Source organism: Pollachius pollachius (assembly GCF_949987615.1).
Source record: "Pollachius pollachius genome assembly, chromosome: 8".
In the NCBI taxonomy this organism is placed as follows: domain Eukaryota; kingdom Metazoa; phylum Chordata; class Actinopteri; order Gadiformes; family Gadidae; genus Pollachius; species Pollachius pollachius.
This window is the reverse complement of record NC_136941.1, coordinates 5,378,433-5,397,052: the sequence shown is the minus strand read 5'-3', so window position 1 is coordinate 5,397,052 and position 18,620 is coordinate 5,378,433. Positions and strand designations below refer to the sequence as shown.

Below are 18,620 nucleotides of genomic sequence, written 5' to 3'. Positions count from 1 at the left end.
CACACACACACACACACACACACGCCATCAAATACTCGATAACCTGTCAGCCTCTCATCAAACATTGATGAGATGGTGAGTAAATATAAACGCGTTTGCAATACCATATTAGTCTCCCCGGAATGGTTTATTTTAGTTGTGAATCAAGCCATAACTCTTTGAGTGTGTGTGTGTGTGTGTGTGTGTGTGTGTGTGTGTGTGTGTATGTGTGCATGTGCGCACGTGCGTGTGTTTGCGTCGCTCGCAGACACGCGCACACTCCATCTGGGTGCACGTGGTTATCAAATGCGAGCCGTGCTCCGTATTCCGGATGCAGGGGCGGGACTACAATGGGGTTTATAAGAAATCCTAACACTATTTCTAAGGTCGGGCCACTTATGTTTGTCTTCGTCTTTAATCATTTAGACTTCACTTAGACTGAGCTTCAAGCAGAGACAGAGGACTGCAACTCGGTGGGACTCAGTCCGTCCAGCTCTTCTGAGACCACCCAATAACTCCACGGCAGAACCGTGGATATTATCGGAGCACCACATAACGCAACAAGTCGTTTTCTCCTGACACTCTCCTATGCCAGCCTATAATGATGCACACCAGAGATGCTCATCACGCCTGAGTTTCGCACTGAATCAGTCAGTGTGTTGAGTGAACTTGGAGTTCCCGTCATACCAGTTGTCTTTTGTAAATTGGACGGTAAACTGTTGGGCAGAGATGAAAGCGTACCGAACTCTGTGCGAGTTGATGGACAATCCAGAGAAATTGCAGGTTTTAGCCAAAGAAGCAAAAGTGTTTTGTCTGCTAAATGGGCTGCCGTACCCCATGAGGGAATCGCCTGAGGTAGGTTCAGTGTCTTTCTGTCTGTCGGTCTGTCCCAAGCTTATATCAATCTCTCTTGGCACTTTTCCGACTTTTCGAAATGTTTGCAAAATACTATATAATATTAACACAATTGAGCCTACATATATCGTTTATCTATATCTTTAATTTGTGTGTCATAAGTCGAAGCATTTCGATTCTTATTTGACTTGACTTATCCATAGAGCCTTGTGTCTGCCTGTCTGTCTGCCTGTCTGGCCGTCTCTCTGTCCACCGTATAGCCCAAACAACTGTGTGACCCTGAATAGTTTTAGATAGCAAGACGTGAGATCGGCGCTCTAGAAATGGGATGTTTCGGTGAACCCTACCATATGCTGCGGGGGCCTACTGTGTGCTAAAATACAATGTTTTGGATTGACTTGTGTGTCAATGTTTCAATCATGGATGTGAAGGGAGTCCTTTTAGTAAGTGGGGCTCAATATTATCACCATGACCCACCATAGGCTATCGCCGTAACTATTTTACAATTGTTCCACTGCAGCATTTTTTAATTATTAAATGCAAAAATACAAACAATATCCCATTAAATTAGATTTAGGCCGATAAAAAAACACCCTATTCCTGTTCAACATTTCCCAGGTATCTCTGTGATCATTTTCTTAATATTATATTGCATGTTTTATTGTTTTATAATTAGATCATATCAAGTCATAAGAATATCCCCTTGAGTTCATAATAGGCATCAAATAAAAAGAAATCCATACCAAAAATCTAACCCAATTATTATCAGCAAACTCAACCATATTATTCTTATTCAACATGTCCACAGGTACCTCTGTGATGATTTTTACTTTCTGTTTACTACGGCATCTTTTTAGAATATGATGCTCAAGTCTTACCCAACGTGCTGAAGTGTAAGCGTGACTGAACGTTCTGGCCCCCATGGGGGAAAGGCTGCTGGTGCGAAACCCCGTTTGGCTCCTTTGGGCATGGGGGTTGACACACAGTGTTGAGGGCGGACTCTGTGATCGTTATTCTCCCCAGTTGGCGACGTACGCTCCCGTCACGCTCTTCCCGACGCCGGTCCGCGGGGCGGTGTTCGAGCAGGCCTTGGCGGTCCAGCCTCACTACAACCTGCTGGTGGACAAGATCAGCCAGGACGCCGCCTTCCTGGAGGAAGCTCTGTCCAGGTGGGTGTCCTGCCAGCCTTACCTACGAGGAAACCTGAGAAACGTTTAAAGTGTACAGCTATTACCTAGCCCTAGCTATCTAGCTAGGTGACGTACGCTCCCGTCACGCTATCTAGCTAGGGCTGGAACAGGATAACGCAGCAAAGGGCAGGTGTATATATATAGCCAACAAATTGACTATTTATTATACAAGATTATGCATCCGAAGATGCAGAATCCAACTTACACATTTAACATGATCAACATGCAAAGCCTTTGTTATATGTGCACAGTAACATTGGGAGCTGTAGTACTTCTTTGATGACATCACATTCACCGGGCCGGACAGTATTTTTTGTACATGACCCCGGTCTACCTGCAGGCCTGCTCAGCAGGTGGCTCAGCACTGCCTGCTTATTCATAACATGCTATGTTAAAGTGCCTCATGAATGACTCAACAGTTGTATGCCAAGTTGTTCTGTTAAAAAATTCACACACACACACACAAACAAACACACACACACACACACACACACACACACACACACACACACACACACACACACACACACACACACACACACACACACACACACACACACACACACACACACACGCGCGCGCGCGCGCACATTTACAATTTAACAGTGACGACTGAAACTTAAAAAATGGTTTTGATTACATTTAGAAAACATGTTCCTTGGGGTTCCGGTAAGATGGCGGACGGGTAAGACGCTTAGTTTTGAGCTCGCCCAGGTCGGTCAAATAAACCCACTGAAACTCAACAACTCGACATACAAATGTAATAAAGCAGGTTATGGGTGGACGCCGAGGCCGTAGAAATACCAAAAACTCGAACAAAACTCAGGAAAACAGTGCGTTGGAAGAGATTGAACAAAACCAAATGGAACACGAGGGTGACGCAACGGGGAAAATGGACCAAGCTAAAACACTGAGAGAAGGACTTGCTAGCATCGGTAAGGATATAAGAGAGCTCAAGCAACAATTCCACAACGAACTGAAAACATTCAAGGACGAGCTTAAAAGTGAAATTAAAAATGAAATAAAGCAAGAAATCGCCTATCTCAGACAGGATATTGACCACAAGCTCACGGAAAACAATGAGGAATTACAGGAGCAAAAAACGGACATAACCGAAGCACAGGCCCGCATAGCAGAGCTGGAAGAATGTAACGCAGGGGCGAGCGACATGCTCGCTAAGGTGATGAAGCAGACACGTCAGATGCAGGACAAACTGACAGACCTAGAAGCGAGATCACGGAGGAACAATGTGAGGATTTTTGGCCTGCCCGAGGACACAGAAGGAGCCTCTGTCGCCGAATACCTTGGCAAGTTGCTAAAAAAGGAGCTGAAGTTACCCGACGGAACCAATCTGCAAATTCAGCGAGCACACAGAGCTCTCATACGAAAACAGTTTGAAACCAAGGAGATGGTCCTACAGAAAGTCTGGGAGAAGAAGGGGCTACAGTTGGGCGACAAAAGAATACATTTTGACCACGACTACCCCACTGAGAGTGTGCAAAAACGAAAAACATATCTAAATATCAAGAAGATCCTGAAAGAAAGAGCCATCCGTTTCCAAACCCCATTCTCGAAAATAAGAATCCATTGGAACAATGGTGTGCGGACCTACGACAGCGCGCGGGAGGCAGCGGAGGACCTGACAGCCAGGGGAATACCTGTGGACGTGCCGGGTGATGACGCGGAGCCTGCAGAGGAGTGGAACGGAGGTGAACGGGGATGGAAACGAGCAGGACGCCCGGGAGCGATGACGGATGCGGCGGCACAACGAGCGAAGGAGAAGTTGCAAGGTTTCCAGCGGAGAGCCGACAATTAGTGCCCCAGACAGAGTGGAAGATAGCAGCGCTGCAAGGTAACACGCACGGCTTCATTTAATTGAGTTCATTAACGTATGAAAACGCCGACAGGGCGAGGGAGAGCCATCAATGTTGGACAGTTCTAGGCTGGGGGTATTGCCGTTCTACGGATATGGCTCCGGGTCTAGGGATGAGCCCTCACAGGCGAGGATTTCTCATCCACCCACCAACAGGGACTTGGGGGAGAGGAGAGGAATGACCCCCATTTGGAAGTTCGATAATGTTCATATTGTTCTTATTTCTGTTTATGTTCACGTTCACGTAAGTTTTAGCTGCTTGGGAAAATATGTACACACATTACTGAAGCAATATGGTAAGTCATGAATTAAAGATAATGTCTTTAAATGTAAATGGTCTAAATTCACCTAAGAAAAGAGGACTGGTCTTGACAAAATTGAAAAAAGAAAAACAACATGTTATTTTTTTACAGGAGACCCACCTGTGCCAAGCAGAACACGAGAAATTTAAGAAATTAGGCTATAAAAATTCATACTACAGTACATATAAACAAAGTCGTAAAAGAGGAGTTATAATATTAATTCCAAATTCAACTACATTTGTTTCTGAGAAGGTAATTAAGGATAAAGAGGGAAGATATGTAATAGTGAAGGGCAAACTAGACACGGAGACTGTAACGTTGATAAATGTATATGCTCCTCCAGAAAGCAATAAGCAATTCTTTAAAACACTATTCAATGTCATAGCGACGGAATCAGAAGGAGTTTTAATTTGTGGGGGGGATTTCAACATAACCATGAACCAATGTCTGGATACAACAAGTTTGAAAGGGAGCAAAAAACAGAAATCAAAATTTGTAAAGATATCCTTGGAAGAGATGGGAATGATGGACATATGGAGGAACCTCAATCCTCTTGAAAGGGATTTCACACATTATTCGGCAACGCACAATGTGCACTCAAGAATTGATTATTTTTTTATAAATAAAGTTGACGGATACAGAGTAACCGAGTGTATCATTGGGGGGGCAGATATATCAGATCATAATACCCTGTTTCTAAAATTACATCTTAATGCCAGGAAAAGACAAACAATCTGGAGACTTAATGTGGGAATGCTGAATAATAAAAGTTTAGTGGAGGAATTAAAGAAAGAAATTGGGCAATATATGGAAGACAATAGTAATGGAGAAGTTGACCCACACATTGTTTGGGATGCCCTGAAGGCGGTTGTTCGAGGGGAAGTAATAGCTAAAACCTCTAAAATAAAGAAACTTAAAGCAGAGGCGTTCCAGAACCACTCTTTAAGGTTAAGAGAACTGGAACAGCAATATCAAAAGACAAACAACCCGAATATATGTAAAAAAAATTAGGGATACCAAAACTAAGATAAATGATATATTAATGGACGAATATGGAAAAAAGAACATATTTATGAAACAAAATTATTATGAAATTGGCCCAAGAGCAACTAAACTCCTAGCAAAACGTATACGAAAAGAACAAGCAGTTAATAGCATACATACAATTAAGGATCCATGCACCAATGAGACGATAGACGAGCCGGAAAATATAGAAAGAGTATTTAGGGGGTTCTATGAAAGATTATATACACAACCGGCTGCTGCGAACGAGGAAGAAATTAGAACCTTTTTAAACAAATTGGATTTACCGTCGATTGGCACATACCAAAATGAAAGATTAACAGCAGACATTACAAGGGAAGAGATTATTTATGCTATAAAATCATTGAAAAACAATAAATCTCCAGGGAGCGATGGTTATCCTGCAGAGTGGTACAAGATTTTTAAGGAGGAACTGCTACCAGCTCTCCAGACTTCCTTTAATTGGACTCTAAAAGAAAACAAAACACCACCAACATGGGCAGAAGCAATTATATCAGTCATTCCAAAACCAGGCAAAGATAAGGATAGATGCGAAAATTATAGACTGATCTCAATACTGAATATAGATTATAAATTATATACGTCAATTATCTCGAAAAGAATAAATACCTTCATTACAGAATTAATTGACGAAGATCAAACGGGATTCATATCGGGCCGCCAAACCCAAGATAGTATACGCCGAACTCCACAAATAATTGGCAATGCAAGAAGAGAGAAACAAAGCACTGTACTGGTTAGCATTGACGCAGAGAAGGCATTCGACTGAATTGGAAATTCCTCTATCAGGTGTTGGAACGATTCGGATTTAATGCTAAATCAGTACAATTGATTAAAACACTTTATCAAAAACCCTCTGCTAGAATTAAAATTAATGGAAGTTTGTCCAAGAAAATATATCTGCAGAGATCGACCAGACAAGGATGCTGTATGTCACCGACCCTGTTTGCGATTTTTATTGAGCCCTTAGCTCAAGCAATCCGACAAAATAAAGAACTTAAAGGGGTCACGATTAAGGGTGTAGAACATAAATTGGGACTTTTTGCGGATGATTTAATAGCTTTCCTCGAACAACCCAACACGTCGCTCCCTAATTTGATGAAGCTACTACACACGTATGGCCATCTGTCAGGATATAAAATTAATGTTTCCAAAACACAGATTTTATCGTTTAATTATACCCCACCAAAAGAGATCATGGAAATATATGACCTTAAGTGGAACCTAAAGTCAATTCAATATTTGGGCGTTACGATCACTAAGAACTCCACCGACCTATATTAAGCAAATTATAACAATTTAGATCAAGAAATAAAAAAAGAAATAGCAAGATGGTCTACCCTCCCACTTGATCTAAACTCAAGAATTGAGATAGTTAAGCTTAATATATTGCCCAGATTTCTCTATCTATTCCAATCTTTACCAATAGAGGTCCCCAGGGTTCAATTTGCTAATTGGGACAGAATGATTTCCAGATTTGTCTGGGGGGGCAAAAGACCTAGAGTCAGATACAAAACTCTTCAGCTAAGGAAAGAGAGAGGAGGTATGGGTCTTCCAAAATTAAAGGAATACTATTATGCTGCTCAATTGAGACCTGTGTACTGTTGGTGTAGGTCAGAATTTAGAGCAAAATGGAAAGACATAGAAAGAGAAGTAAACCAAATCCCAATTCAACATTTCATTGGAGATAACAAACTATACAAAGAACTCAAAAATAAAATGGACCCAACAACAGTACACATGCTAGGTCTATGGTTTAAAATTTTGAAAAAATATAAGATTCAGAATGACATTAATATATTAAAATGGGTAGCACATGATAGAAATTTCAAACCTGCAATGTATGATCCAGGATTCAAGCACTGGGTTACAAAGGGAATAACAACTTGGTGTGTTTTGGTAAAAGACGGGAGGCTGGAGAGTTTTGAAAGTATAAGAAGAAAATATGAATTGGGAGCTCATGAATTCTATAGATACCTTCAAATGAGGGACTATTTCAAATGGGAAATCGAGTCAGATTCTCCCAAGGAGGTGAACGGTGTCATCCAAATCATAATAAAAGCATATCAGGAAAGTAACATAAGAATAATTTCGGCAATGTATAGAGGTTTGAATACTAACGACAAACATTCAACTAAATATATTAAGACGAAATGGGAAAAAGAACTCAATGTACAAATTTCAGATGAAGATTGGCATGACATGTGGAGGGCACATCACTCGTCCACCAGTTCACGAACTTGGAGGAAATTCTCATGGAAGAATCTCATTCGTTTCTTTATAACACCGAAAGTGAAAAGTAAGCAGCTTAACAAGAGTCAGAAATGTTGGCGGGAATGTGGGTCTTATAATGTGGACCATGCACATGTTTTTTGGAATTGTCAGAAAATAACTGTATTTTGGGAGATGGTTTGTAAAGTATTAAAGCAAATACTAGGATATGAGGTCCCCAAAAGTAGTTTGGTGCTCTATCTATGTAAATTTCAGGAAGAGAATATTATTGCGAGTGATATATATTTGATCAAAATACTGCTGGTAGCGAGCAAGAAAGCTATCACCAGACATTGGTGTAAAGAAACACCACCAACGAAGACTCATTGGTTTACTATTGTTGAAGAGATAGCTGTAATGGAGAAACTGACACACAAACTGAGACTTCAAGAAACACAATTCGACTGTAAATGGGAAAAATGGGCACTTTACAGGACTCAAAATGAAGACATTGGATTGGAACAGTAGTACATAATTACAAACTCAGGGTATGAGAATATGAAGGTACATCCCAGGCAGGTTTTTCTTGTTTTCTTGTTTTTTGTTTTTCTTTCTTGTTTTATTTTATTGTATTTGTATTTTTATTTTCATTTCTATAGCCATTCCATTTTTTGATGTTGATATAATGTTGTCATGTTACTGTGAAAAACTGTCAATAAAGATCTAAGTGATAAAAAAGAAAACATGTTCCTCAGCCCTCTATAACACCAGCCATTACTTGATTCTCATGACATGCGTTCCAGGTCATAGATGCCTTTTTTTTAATCACACCCATAACTTCCTTTCCTGTTCCATTCAGCGCTAACAATACTTTCCCTTGTTATGTGAAAAACTGAAAAAAATCCACACAATGTACATCAGCCATCAGAGATCGCAGTAAAAGTTCCTGTAATTCAAATATATCCGTTCATTTTTTTCTAACTTTTATTTATTTATTTATTAAGCAGTTCAGAAATCGAACAGGAAGTGAATGAATCAAACTTTCTGAGGAATGGGCGACAGAGTTCTTTCTTTTCCCATTGATATGGACTTATGGTCTAAAAGGTGTTTTCCCCGCTCTCCTTACAGCACGGTCCTGGCGGACGACTTCACCGATCGACTGTTCAACATCCACAAGCAGATGCTGGCCGAGGGCAGAGCCTCGGTAATGTACAGTCCCCTCAAAATAAAGATCTCCTGGCGTTCACATGTTAAGGTCCTTCATACAAATTGACCTGCATCCGAGCCCGAGGACAATCAGAGCATAAGCGTAAGCAGAGTAGCTAAAGGAAATGCGATGGGGCTGGATGGGTTGGTGCTAGTTCAATTCCCGGTCGAGTGTGAAAATGTGCCCGAGCAAGACACTTAACCCTAACTGCTCCCGATGAGCTGGCTGTCGCCTTGCATGATCGACTCCACCGTCGGTGTAGGAATGTGTGTTTGAACCATTGTAAGTCGCTTTGGGTAAAAGCTTCTGCCTAATGCCCTAAATATAAATGTAAATGTTAGTGGTAGTCCTAGCATAAGCAGCCGGAGCTGACAAAAAACATTTATAACATTGTACCTTTTACTGCTACAAAATTATAAATGGTTATTGCCGCTTTATACCTTTTTTTAATGATAATGAGGTCGTTTTTGAAAATGAGGTCGTTTTTAATGATAATCGTTATTTAACACGTGTGATGCCTAAGACAAGTTTACACATCGCGGACGATACAAATCTATCTATCTGTCTGTCTGTCTGTCTGTCTGTCTGTCTGTCTGTCTGTCGGCCCATCCGTCCATTCATCCATCTTTCTATCCATCAGTAGTTTAGCTAAAGTCTCCAAACAGGCTCTGCTGGTTAATGAGGAGGAACAGCGACCACACATCCCTCCTCATAACCCGGTAGGGGCCTGTGGCTGAGTATGGTATGCCCTCTCCCAGCCCATCGTCCTGGGCATCAACAGGTCTGACTACATGCTGGACCAGAGCGAGGACCAGGGAGGCCTGCTGAAGCTCGTGGAGATCAACACCTTCGCTGCCGGAGCCTTCGGGACCAGTGACACGATCGCACCCCTGCACAGGTCAATCACACCGCTCTTTTATTTTTGGGCGTTTTTCTTTTTTCCTTTTTATGCTTTGTTATAGAGTGAGATAGAGAGGAAGGTATGGGAGATAGAGGGGAGGACATTCATCAAATGACCACGGGCAGGATTCAAACCTTGGTCGCTGCGTTCAGGACTGAGGCGATATGGCACGCGCTCTACCCGATGAGCCCTCGGTGCTCCTCGAACACCACTCTTTACTGCTTGTTGAGTACACTTTTTATTGAAAATGACGTTTTAATCAAAGTGACGGTCTAAAAAGAGGCCAAAAAGTTGTAGGACGCCCCCTAACAAAAAACACTTTTAAGTCCCACCCTGAAAAGCTATTCTTTCTCCCCCTGGTGTTTCACTCGATACCCTTTTTGGCTTCATGCTCTGCCTTCCAGTCGTTCTCTAGGTTAATTGTGTTTTTTTCCCGCTGTTTATGCCGTTATATTTCCCCCAAGGTGTTTAGCACTTCGGGCAACCCTGGTTTTCTTTGTAAATGTACTGAACAAATTATTTGATTTGACTTTACATGCTTAAGTACACCGTGAGCTCTGTTTTACGCACGCTTTAAATAACCGCCTGATAAGCCAAGGTCACCTGAACTGTTGTGGTTACGTGAGGTCTCAAGGATGAAGGATTGCTGTGTTTTTTTCTGCCTTCCACATTGATGCAAAACGGATTCTCAAACGTATTGAAACTGAATGTTTACACTGTGGACCTCTGGAAATCTGAATTTTTTTCTAATATTATGGAATTTAAACAATTTAAATTTTTTCAAGTATAATTATTTTATTCATTAAATGTTTTATGGAAGAACAGCTGGTTACATATTTTTTCACATATATATTATTTTAGATTAGAACATTTTCTATTTGAACATTTAGTGTATTTTAAACTTTTAAGGGAACATTTCAAAGTTGTCCTTTACAAAGTCTTTTTTTTGGGAGAAATGCTGAATAAATGCATACAGTTTTCAACTGAAAAATAATCGTTTGAATAATAGTGATTTCAATATCGACCAAAATAATCTAGCAGCCCTACCCTCCGGCGGGGGTGGTGAAACACCCTAGGCACTGCACAACGCTGTGTAACGACGTGTGCTTGGCGTTCCTCAGGCACGTGTTGAGACTGGCGGGTCTGGAGGGGCTGAGGTCATCCGTTCCAGACAGTAACTCCACGGTGCAGCTCGCCAGTGCCCTCCAGAGGGCCTGGGAGCTCTACGCCCGGCCACAGTGAGTGGGTCGCCCCCTGGCTGCGAGAGTCATGTGACAGTGAGACATGGCCTCATTCTGTGACAGTGAGACATGGTTTAAAATGTGCTGGGGACAGAGACGCATTTGAAAGTGCATTTTTAGAAGTGCTGGGTACAATGAGGATGCACTATTTTTTCTCTCTTTAGTGCCGGTAATGAAAGGTTCTGAAAGACGGCATACCCATGTAGCTAATTACAAAGGAATAAAATGTATACAAAATCTGTCTGGCACGTTTTATGAAGAAAACGTTTCCAAAAAGCATCGGACATATGACCCACTATGTTCTGCTCCATGTATCCAATGTTGACAACGTGACATGATATGGCTAAGCTAACAACATAAACAAGAGGAGCTAGGAAAGGAAATTAACTGCGTGTTTAAGTTCAGAAGGGCCAAAACGTGTGGCTACACACAGCACTACAAAAGAGACTCCACCGACTATCAATTTCAAGTTAAAACAGCGGACCACTTGATTGCAAAAAACACCAAAGACCTTGCCACAGCACCAGCAAATCTTAAGCAATAAATATTGCGTCTTACCTTTATTTATGTGGCAGTGGTCTGCAGATGCATCCCGTGGTGTAGCCTACCACATCCATTTAGTTCAACAGGTTATCGTTCTCATACTGTCCGTGGTACTAGCAACCTGCTCTGGTGCTTTTTACCTATGTATTCAGGCTAAAATGACTTGATTGTCTGATGCCTCATCATCCCAGCCAAAGAGTATTGGTATTATTAGTAATGGCTACTTGCCAAATCGAAAAAATAACTTCACACAGTGTGTCTTTTTCCAATGTATTTGTTATCATTCGTAGGGTTGATCAGCTGAGAAGTAGTTGTCGTTGCTTAGCAACCGAAGACGCTGGGGTTGAAAAGTTACCGGACTACTTGAGGAGTGATACCAAAGACATCATTATAGGCAAAAAGTCCTTTGTTTTCCTTGACAGCGGTCAGTTATACTTAGCACCGGTGAATTATCAAATATAATTCACCGCCGGAAGTTGTGAAGAGCCCATGCAAGTGAACGGAGTGTTCCACTGCATTTAGAAGACCCGTGTAATAATCCATAATAATATATATATATATTTTTTTACAAGTGGTGGGTACAAAATGAATCTTGATGCAATCTGATGGGGACCCGTCCCCAGCGTCCCCGGTGTAATCTACGCCTTTGGACATGGCATACCTGCGACAGACAGACAGACAGACAGACGAGACAGAGAGAATGTTTTTATTCACTGAGTGTCTAGATTACAGCAGCCCTAAGTGGACAACCTCACGCTGTGTTCTTTCAAGGGCAGCCATCCTGTTTCTGGTGGATGATGCAGAGATGATCTTCTTCAGTCACTTCAAACTTATAAACGAGCTTCGGGAAAGGTAGGCTTAAAACGATTGCATCGTTTACAATGTTCTCTTTTCTTTTTTAAATGGGAGGTGTGGAGACAGACGACGATAGAGGTCTTCAATCCATAAGTAACCGTTTCTATTGCTTCACAGGGGAATCTCAAGCATCCGAAACAACTTTGAGTTTGTGCACAAAACGGGTTGGTTGAGCAGCGACGACAGACTGTTTGTGTGAGTGGGGCTTTTATCTCGGAATCCTTCCTTTTTTGTTTAATATAGCCGTAAAGCCAGATAACACATTAATGATGACGGTCCATAATGTTATGACTCAAGGACCATAACTAAATTGGAGATGACCCGTGAACTGAAGTTGAAGAACAATGAACGTATTCTTAAAATGTTTATTATTTATTATACTCGTATAGTAATTCAAGATAGCAGTTTACTAATAACACCTGATAGGTGCAGGTGTTACAGTGGCAGAAATAATAGTGTGAAAGCAAACAAAAGTCCCTTTACACACCGGCCATTTTGACATGGTCAACACAGGCGCATTAATAATATTTATCATGGCCTTCTTCCATTTAGGTGGGCCTAATATATTATAGTATATGGGGACTATAATTAATATGTTTTTTATTGTCACTGTAATTCATTTGATAAATTAAATTGGATAAATTACCCCTGCTAAGGCATGTCAAAACAGCTGCTGTGAAAGTTCCTTTCAGGCGCACAAGTAAGAGTACAGGAACAAGACACCAGCCCCGGGCACAACCAGGGAACTGAAATAATAAGGAACTCAGGTGAAGGGAATTAGTAATCGACACAGGTGGCTGACGTGACCCAGGGAAGAGGAGCAGTTCACTGGGCTGTGTGTGTGTGTTGGGTGTTTATATATTGAATCATATTTCCTTTTAACTCTTTCTTTCTCCTTGCAGAGATGGGCTGGAGGTGGCGGTGGTGTTTTTCAGAGATGGTTATGTGCCTGGCCACTACACAGAAGAGGTAAAAGATTCAGTTAAAATGCAGCAAAAGTGTGTATATATTTATAATCTCTCCACACTCTCATCATGTGTGTGCGTGTTTGTCTTTTTGAGCGGTGACATAAATTGAGGCTGTTGAACTGAGAGTATTTAATTGTAACACTTATTTGCATCCTTCGCTTTTTGACATTTCATATTAGCTATGCCATTGATTATTTTTTTTACCATCCGGTTTGTTGTCTTATTTGGGTATTTAAAACGTCATTATTCTTACTTGTCACCAAATAATAACACTAGGGCTTAGAGGGGAACAGTACAAATATAAAATATAGTAAAATATAAAACAATATATTACATATAAGATTATTAAATATAAGCGTATTGCTTCATACACTTGCACTGAAAAAACATCACCTTGGTTTCCACCAAAAGTTGGACCATTGATGCCAACGGTCCAGGATTCAGCGGTCATTCATTCACGTGCACCAACATGTGCACGTGCAGTTTGGGTGGCAGGGCTGCCACAACCCTGAGACCCACGTGCCCAAAGCCTAACCGTGGGTCTTGTCCCCGTCAGAGCTGGGCGACCCGCCTGCTGATGGAGCGCTCCCGGGCCATCAAGTGTCCCGACATCGCCACCCACCTGGCCGGGACGAAGAAGGTCCAGCAGGTGCTGGCCCGGCCGGGGGTCCTGGAGCGCTTCTTCCCCGAGCAGCCCCAGGTGGTGCAGCAGATCAGGGCCACCTTTGTTGGCTCCTACACCCTGGACCAGGTGAGGGGGTGGGGGGGGCCTCCAGCCCGCTCTGGGTCTTCTGCTCGATTGCCGGTCCGCTCTGTGATATGTTATGTTGAGGCCAAGATCGAAACATTTGGAGGCTTTTCTATTTATTTGTAATCCTTTTTACACACATTTTACACACAGTCTATCCATGCAAGTTTTTAATCAAGCATGTCGTCATAGCATTAGCTATTAACGGAGATTGTGACATTGAAATTGGAATGACTGAACCCAAACCTGTACTGAGATGACTCAATGGATCCCTTAAAACAAACGAGCAATGGGATAGGCCTATGGACTACCATGTGACCGTGAGTGCTGTTCACCCGCGTAAGTGTTATGGCATGTGGGAAAGTGTGTCCTGTGGGTCATTTGTATCAGACTTGGTTTGAACGACGCATGCCTGTAAACGTCTGACTTGGTGTACAAACACCTTTTGGGCACGGAAGCGGCATTAAAACCGGACTGTCCTTGAACGCCCCTCTAGTGTCCGGAGGGGGACCGCGCGGCTGCCATGGCGATGGACTCGCCCGACAGATACGTACTGAAGCCTCAGAGAGAAGGAGGAGGTAAGGCGAAACCTAGCAGTGTGTGTGGGTGATGGCTGGTTCAAGCAGCCTCACCTGGCCCGGGTCACGCAGATTGGACTCTGGGGCTGGGGGAGGCTGCACACCTGTTGCACATTGAGCAATCAGTGTGCACCAGGTGGAACCAGCCGTCACTGCACACGCTCAAGGAGAGATCTGCTGCATGGCATCACGGAGCACCAGGACACGTATCATCATCCTCTGCTAACCGTACAATAAGCCGGCTTTCAACACCGCCACCACCATGCGTCCCTGTGTTTGGAGGAGCCCTTTAAGAGTCACCGAGGTGGAGTGTGGCGGCCACCTAGTTGGCGTTTAGCAATGGACCTTGTTACACTGACCAGTGTACCAAGCAGCCTCCATGGTGCCCTTGCAGGAGGTCTCTTCGTGTGTGTGTGTGTGTGTGTGTGTGTGTGTGTGTGTGTGTGTGTGTGTGTGTGTGTGTGTGTGTGTGTGTGTGTGTGTGTGTGTGTGTGTGTGTGTGTGTGTGTGTGTGTGTGTGTGTGTTGCAGTAGCGCAACGTGACTCTTAAACCTTGGCCCCCTTCCCTGTCGCAAAAAAAAGCAAACTACCAGCCTGGCCTACTGCAAAAGTTACCTGGGACATTTCCAGCTCTGAAACATCAATACTCCAGCCCAGCCTTAGCAATGCAACGAGCAAACAGCACTGCAAGAGTGAGTCCCCAAAACAAAAAACGTCTATCTCTTGTGCAAAATGCAGAGTGTGTTTATGTAAGTGTATGAGACAATGGCAAGGGGTGCGAAACTCATGACGGCAGACATATCAAACAATCCCAACAGTAAAGCTTTTGCTCCTTGATTGATCGCATCGTCCACGGGCAAAATGGTCGCCGACCGAGTGCGTGTGTTTTTGTATCGCCGACCTCTGCGCGGCCAATCCATTCCCAGGACACAACTTCTTCGACGCCGACCTTGTGCGGGTGCTGGAGGAGGTGGGGGCGGGCCTCGGCCGATCCTCCTACATCCTGATGGAGCGCATCCGCCCCCGGGTGGAGCGCAACGTCCTGCTGAGGAGGGACACGCCGCCAGAGCCCTGCGACGTGGTCGGCGAGCTGGGCGTGTTTGGAGCCTACATCAGGTGAGGCGTCGCAGACGGTGTTGCCAGATTGGGCCAGATTTTCCCGGGCAATTTGGCCGGGAAATCTGGCCCAATCTGGCAACACTGGTGCCAGAGGGGCCCGGGGTGTGGCAGAGGGGCCTGTGGCGTGGCAGGTCATTTTTTTGTATATACCTATATCTATCTCGAATGGGGCAGCTAGGTGCCGACTGTGACGCAAAACGTTGAAAAAGACGGACCTGCCACACCACAGGCATAACTTAACGAGGAGTTACCTGGCAACTGTATCAGCCAATCACACGCCATGCGTGCAACAGCTGGCTTTTGACCAGTAGAGGGAGTCCTCTGCAATGTGAACCCCGTGTACAAGTTGTGTTGGTCTGGTTGTTCTCTCGCTCTCTCTGTGTTTGACCCCCAGGGGCCGTGTCCTTCGTGTGGTAACATCGATTATAAGTCTAACTCTTGGCTGCCTCTGAACCTGTGTACTGTCTGGCGTTCTAAAGAAAAGTGCATTAATTGGGACACACCGAAGTCCTTTATTTGATGGCGACAGGCTACAAAGCCACCAAGTTATATTGATCTTAAAATCGAGTGATATATGTTGTTGATGATGAATCATCGGATACGTGCTCAACTAATGTTTCTCTTACGACTGTCGTCCTGTTGCCAAAATGCATTGTGGGTCCCCTGGGAGACAGTAGTGCGCACTAAGAATTTTGCCGGGAATAGTACGCAATCGGGGCGCCTTTTTAATAACTTGTGTGTAAGCGTGATTTCGGACATACTCCTCTCGCCCACTACGCCGTATGCGAGGGTGGTCATCGGATGGAGCCCATGACTTGGCTCTGACCACAGGTGTCTCCGTAGCTGTGTTTGAAATCGATCCCTATCACGGATATAGTGCACTTTCTAGGGTGCTCGCCATTTTGTAGTGGTGTTCAAATTCTCATTGGTTAATTTCATGCACTATATAGTGCACTTAAAATACCCCAAATTTAAGTGTACATATGATGCACCCTACATGTTACTCCCGTATACCATAATGCAATGCGGTCGTGTTTTTCCAGAGGAGAAGTAGCTGAATAACCGCGAGAAAGCATACATTTAATGATGGAGTCTCCGGCTTTCGTTTAGAAATGTCAACAATTTATTTGGGATTTAACATAAAAAAATGCAACGTTCAAAATTAATTAAAAAAACCTTGATCAAGGAAATGTAACATTCAACATCAATACAACCCCCAGCTTTCCTCGTGGGTGCCCGGTTTGTTTACATGATGTGGGCGCAGCTGTCTGCGTCACACAAACACCCGGCGCATTCACCGACGCAACCAACGTTTAGAAATGTTCAGCGTAGCGTCCGAATTCTCGTTTGTCCGTTCCCTATATAGTGCACTATATCATGAACACTATGTAGGGAACAGCGAGTGAGTGAATAGGGGATGGTTTCGAACACAGCCTGTGTGTCTCTCCTCCTCACAGGGCGGAGGGGGAGATGGTTCTGAACGTGGTGGCGGGTCACGTGATGCGGACCAAGCCTGCGGAGCACTCTCAGGGTGGGGTGAACCAGGGTCTGGCCGTTTTTGACAACGTCATCCTGTGTGGAGGAAACCACCTGCCGCTGTAGGGTTCAACCTTTTGCTACGGCCGGCCCTTTTGAACAAGTTGCAGGCGGTTGTACAATCCCCAAAGCCGGGGAGGGTGTTTGGCTAAGGTGTGAAAGACTATACCAGCTCAGCCAACCACTGATTGGTTAATAAGGGTTTTTAACTCGGCGTTTGAAGAGCAGTGGGCAGAGGAAATTATGAGCAGCGGACGAATCTTGGTGAGCATCGGTTTTGTACCAAATATGGAACCAATAATTGCACCAAATATTAGAAACTGCTTCTTTACTCTCAATTAGCTAGTTCTCTGACTGGCCACTAGGTGGTAATAAAGTCAAAGGTATTTATACACTTTGGTAAGAGGTGCCGTCTTTTCTCTCAGGCAACTCACTCAATTGAAGAGATGGGAGATGGCTTAATGGCATATTGTAATTCTTGTATTTGTATATGCTTAACACAAGGGGAAGGGGTGAACAGAAATTGCATTTTTATTTTATGTACAAATTACAAATTATTTTTTATATGTATAATGAGTAATGTGAATCATGTATAGGCCTACAATGTGATACCCATTATGTATTTATTTACATATTGTGGAATTTCCGAACAACCTCAATAAACATGTCAAGAGAGATGTATCGGCCAATCTTTTTATTCCTCATTTAACATCGTATAAATAGTTTCTGAAGGGGTTTTATGTATTAATATTATGCTGTTTCTGAGAGCTTTCTGACGCCCTTGGCCGCTCGTCCGCGTCTCTATGCGGGCGGTCACAGCTTGGCACACTGCCGCAGACATTGACTATCATATGGGAGTCAGTTCCCGTAGGAACAAGCTGCAACGGACTTCCACAGAAAAATGCTTTGCAATTGTTATTGTTTTCTGGAATGTCTCGGGGGTGGGGGGCGCTCGGTTTGGCTTGATTCCCAGATTCTCCATCCAACCCTGCCACGTCCTAATAAAACCTTGCGTCTCTTCTCTTCAATCACTCATCTGCTCTTTCCACAGAAGTTGCGACCGTTTCTAGCTGTCATCTGGTTATCGAACGAAAAAATCATTGATCCTTACTATTCATTAGCATATAACCTATTAGATAATAAACGTACATCTAACCTATTCATTTAATTCAGAAATTATTACAATTGTCACACCAGAGCTAAGCCACATGCTACAGTTTAGAGAAATATCCAGCTGACCTCTTGCTGTAGGGCAGTGTATTGTTTGTTACGTCTTGTTTTCATAAAAGTTACACAATATTGAGCCACCGTTTGAGTAACCGCCCTCGGTAATAGTTCGCAGGAATCCGACTTTGTTGTCTTTGGTTTTGGATTGGGTAACTTTAGCACTCACTGGCGCTCTGCTGGTAGTCTATCATCTCACCTGCTAGACCAAACAAACACTTAATCTAATAAGCCTGTAACACAGCT

At 43.3% G+C, this 18,620-nt stretch overlaps 1 protein-coding gene across 1 annotated transcript; it reads left to right on the top strand.

Moving 5' to 3' along the window:
• Positions 1-708: 708 nt before the first annotated feature.
• On the top strand, positions 709-17,649 carry LOC307079806 (glutathione synthetase-like; the record flags this gene model as incomplete). Its single annotated transcript, XM_079742312.1, has 12 exons — positions 709-834; positions 1,858-2,003; positions 8,583-8,658; positions 9,420-9,559; positions 10,684-10,800; positions 12,118-12,198; positions 12,319-12,396; positions 13,104-13,170; positions 13,726-13,920; positions 14,414-14,495; positions 15,422-15,611; positions 17,072-17,649. 12 exons carry the CDS (start codon positions 709-711, stop codon positions 17,214-17,216), a joined length of 1,443 nt encoding a protein of 480 aa, XP_079598438.1. The 3' UTR covers positions 17,217-17,649.
• Positions 17,650-18,620: the final 971 nt, after the last annotated feature.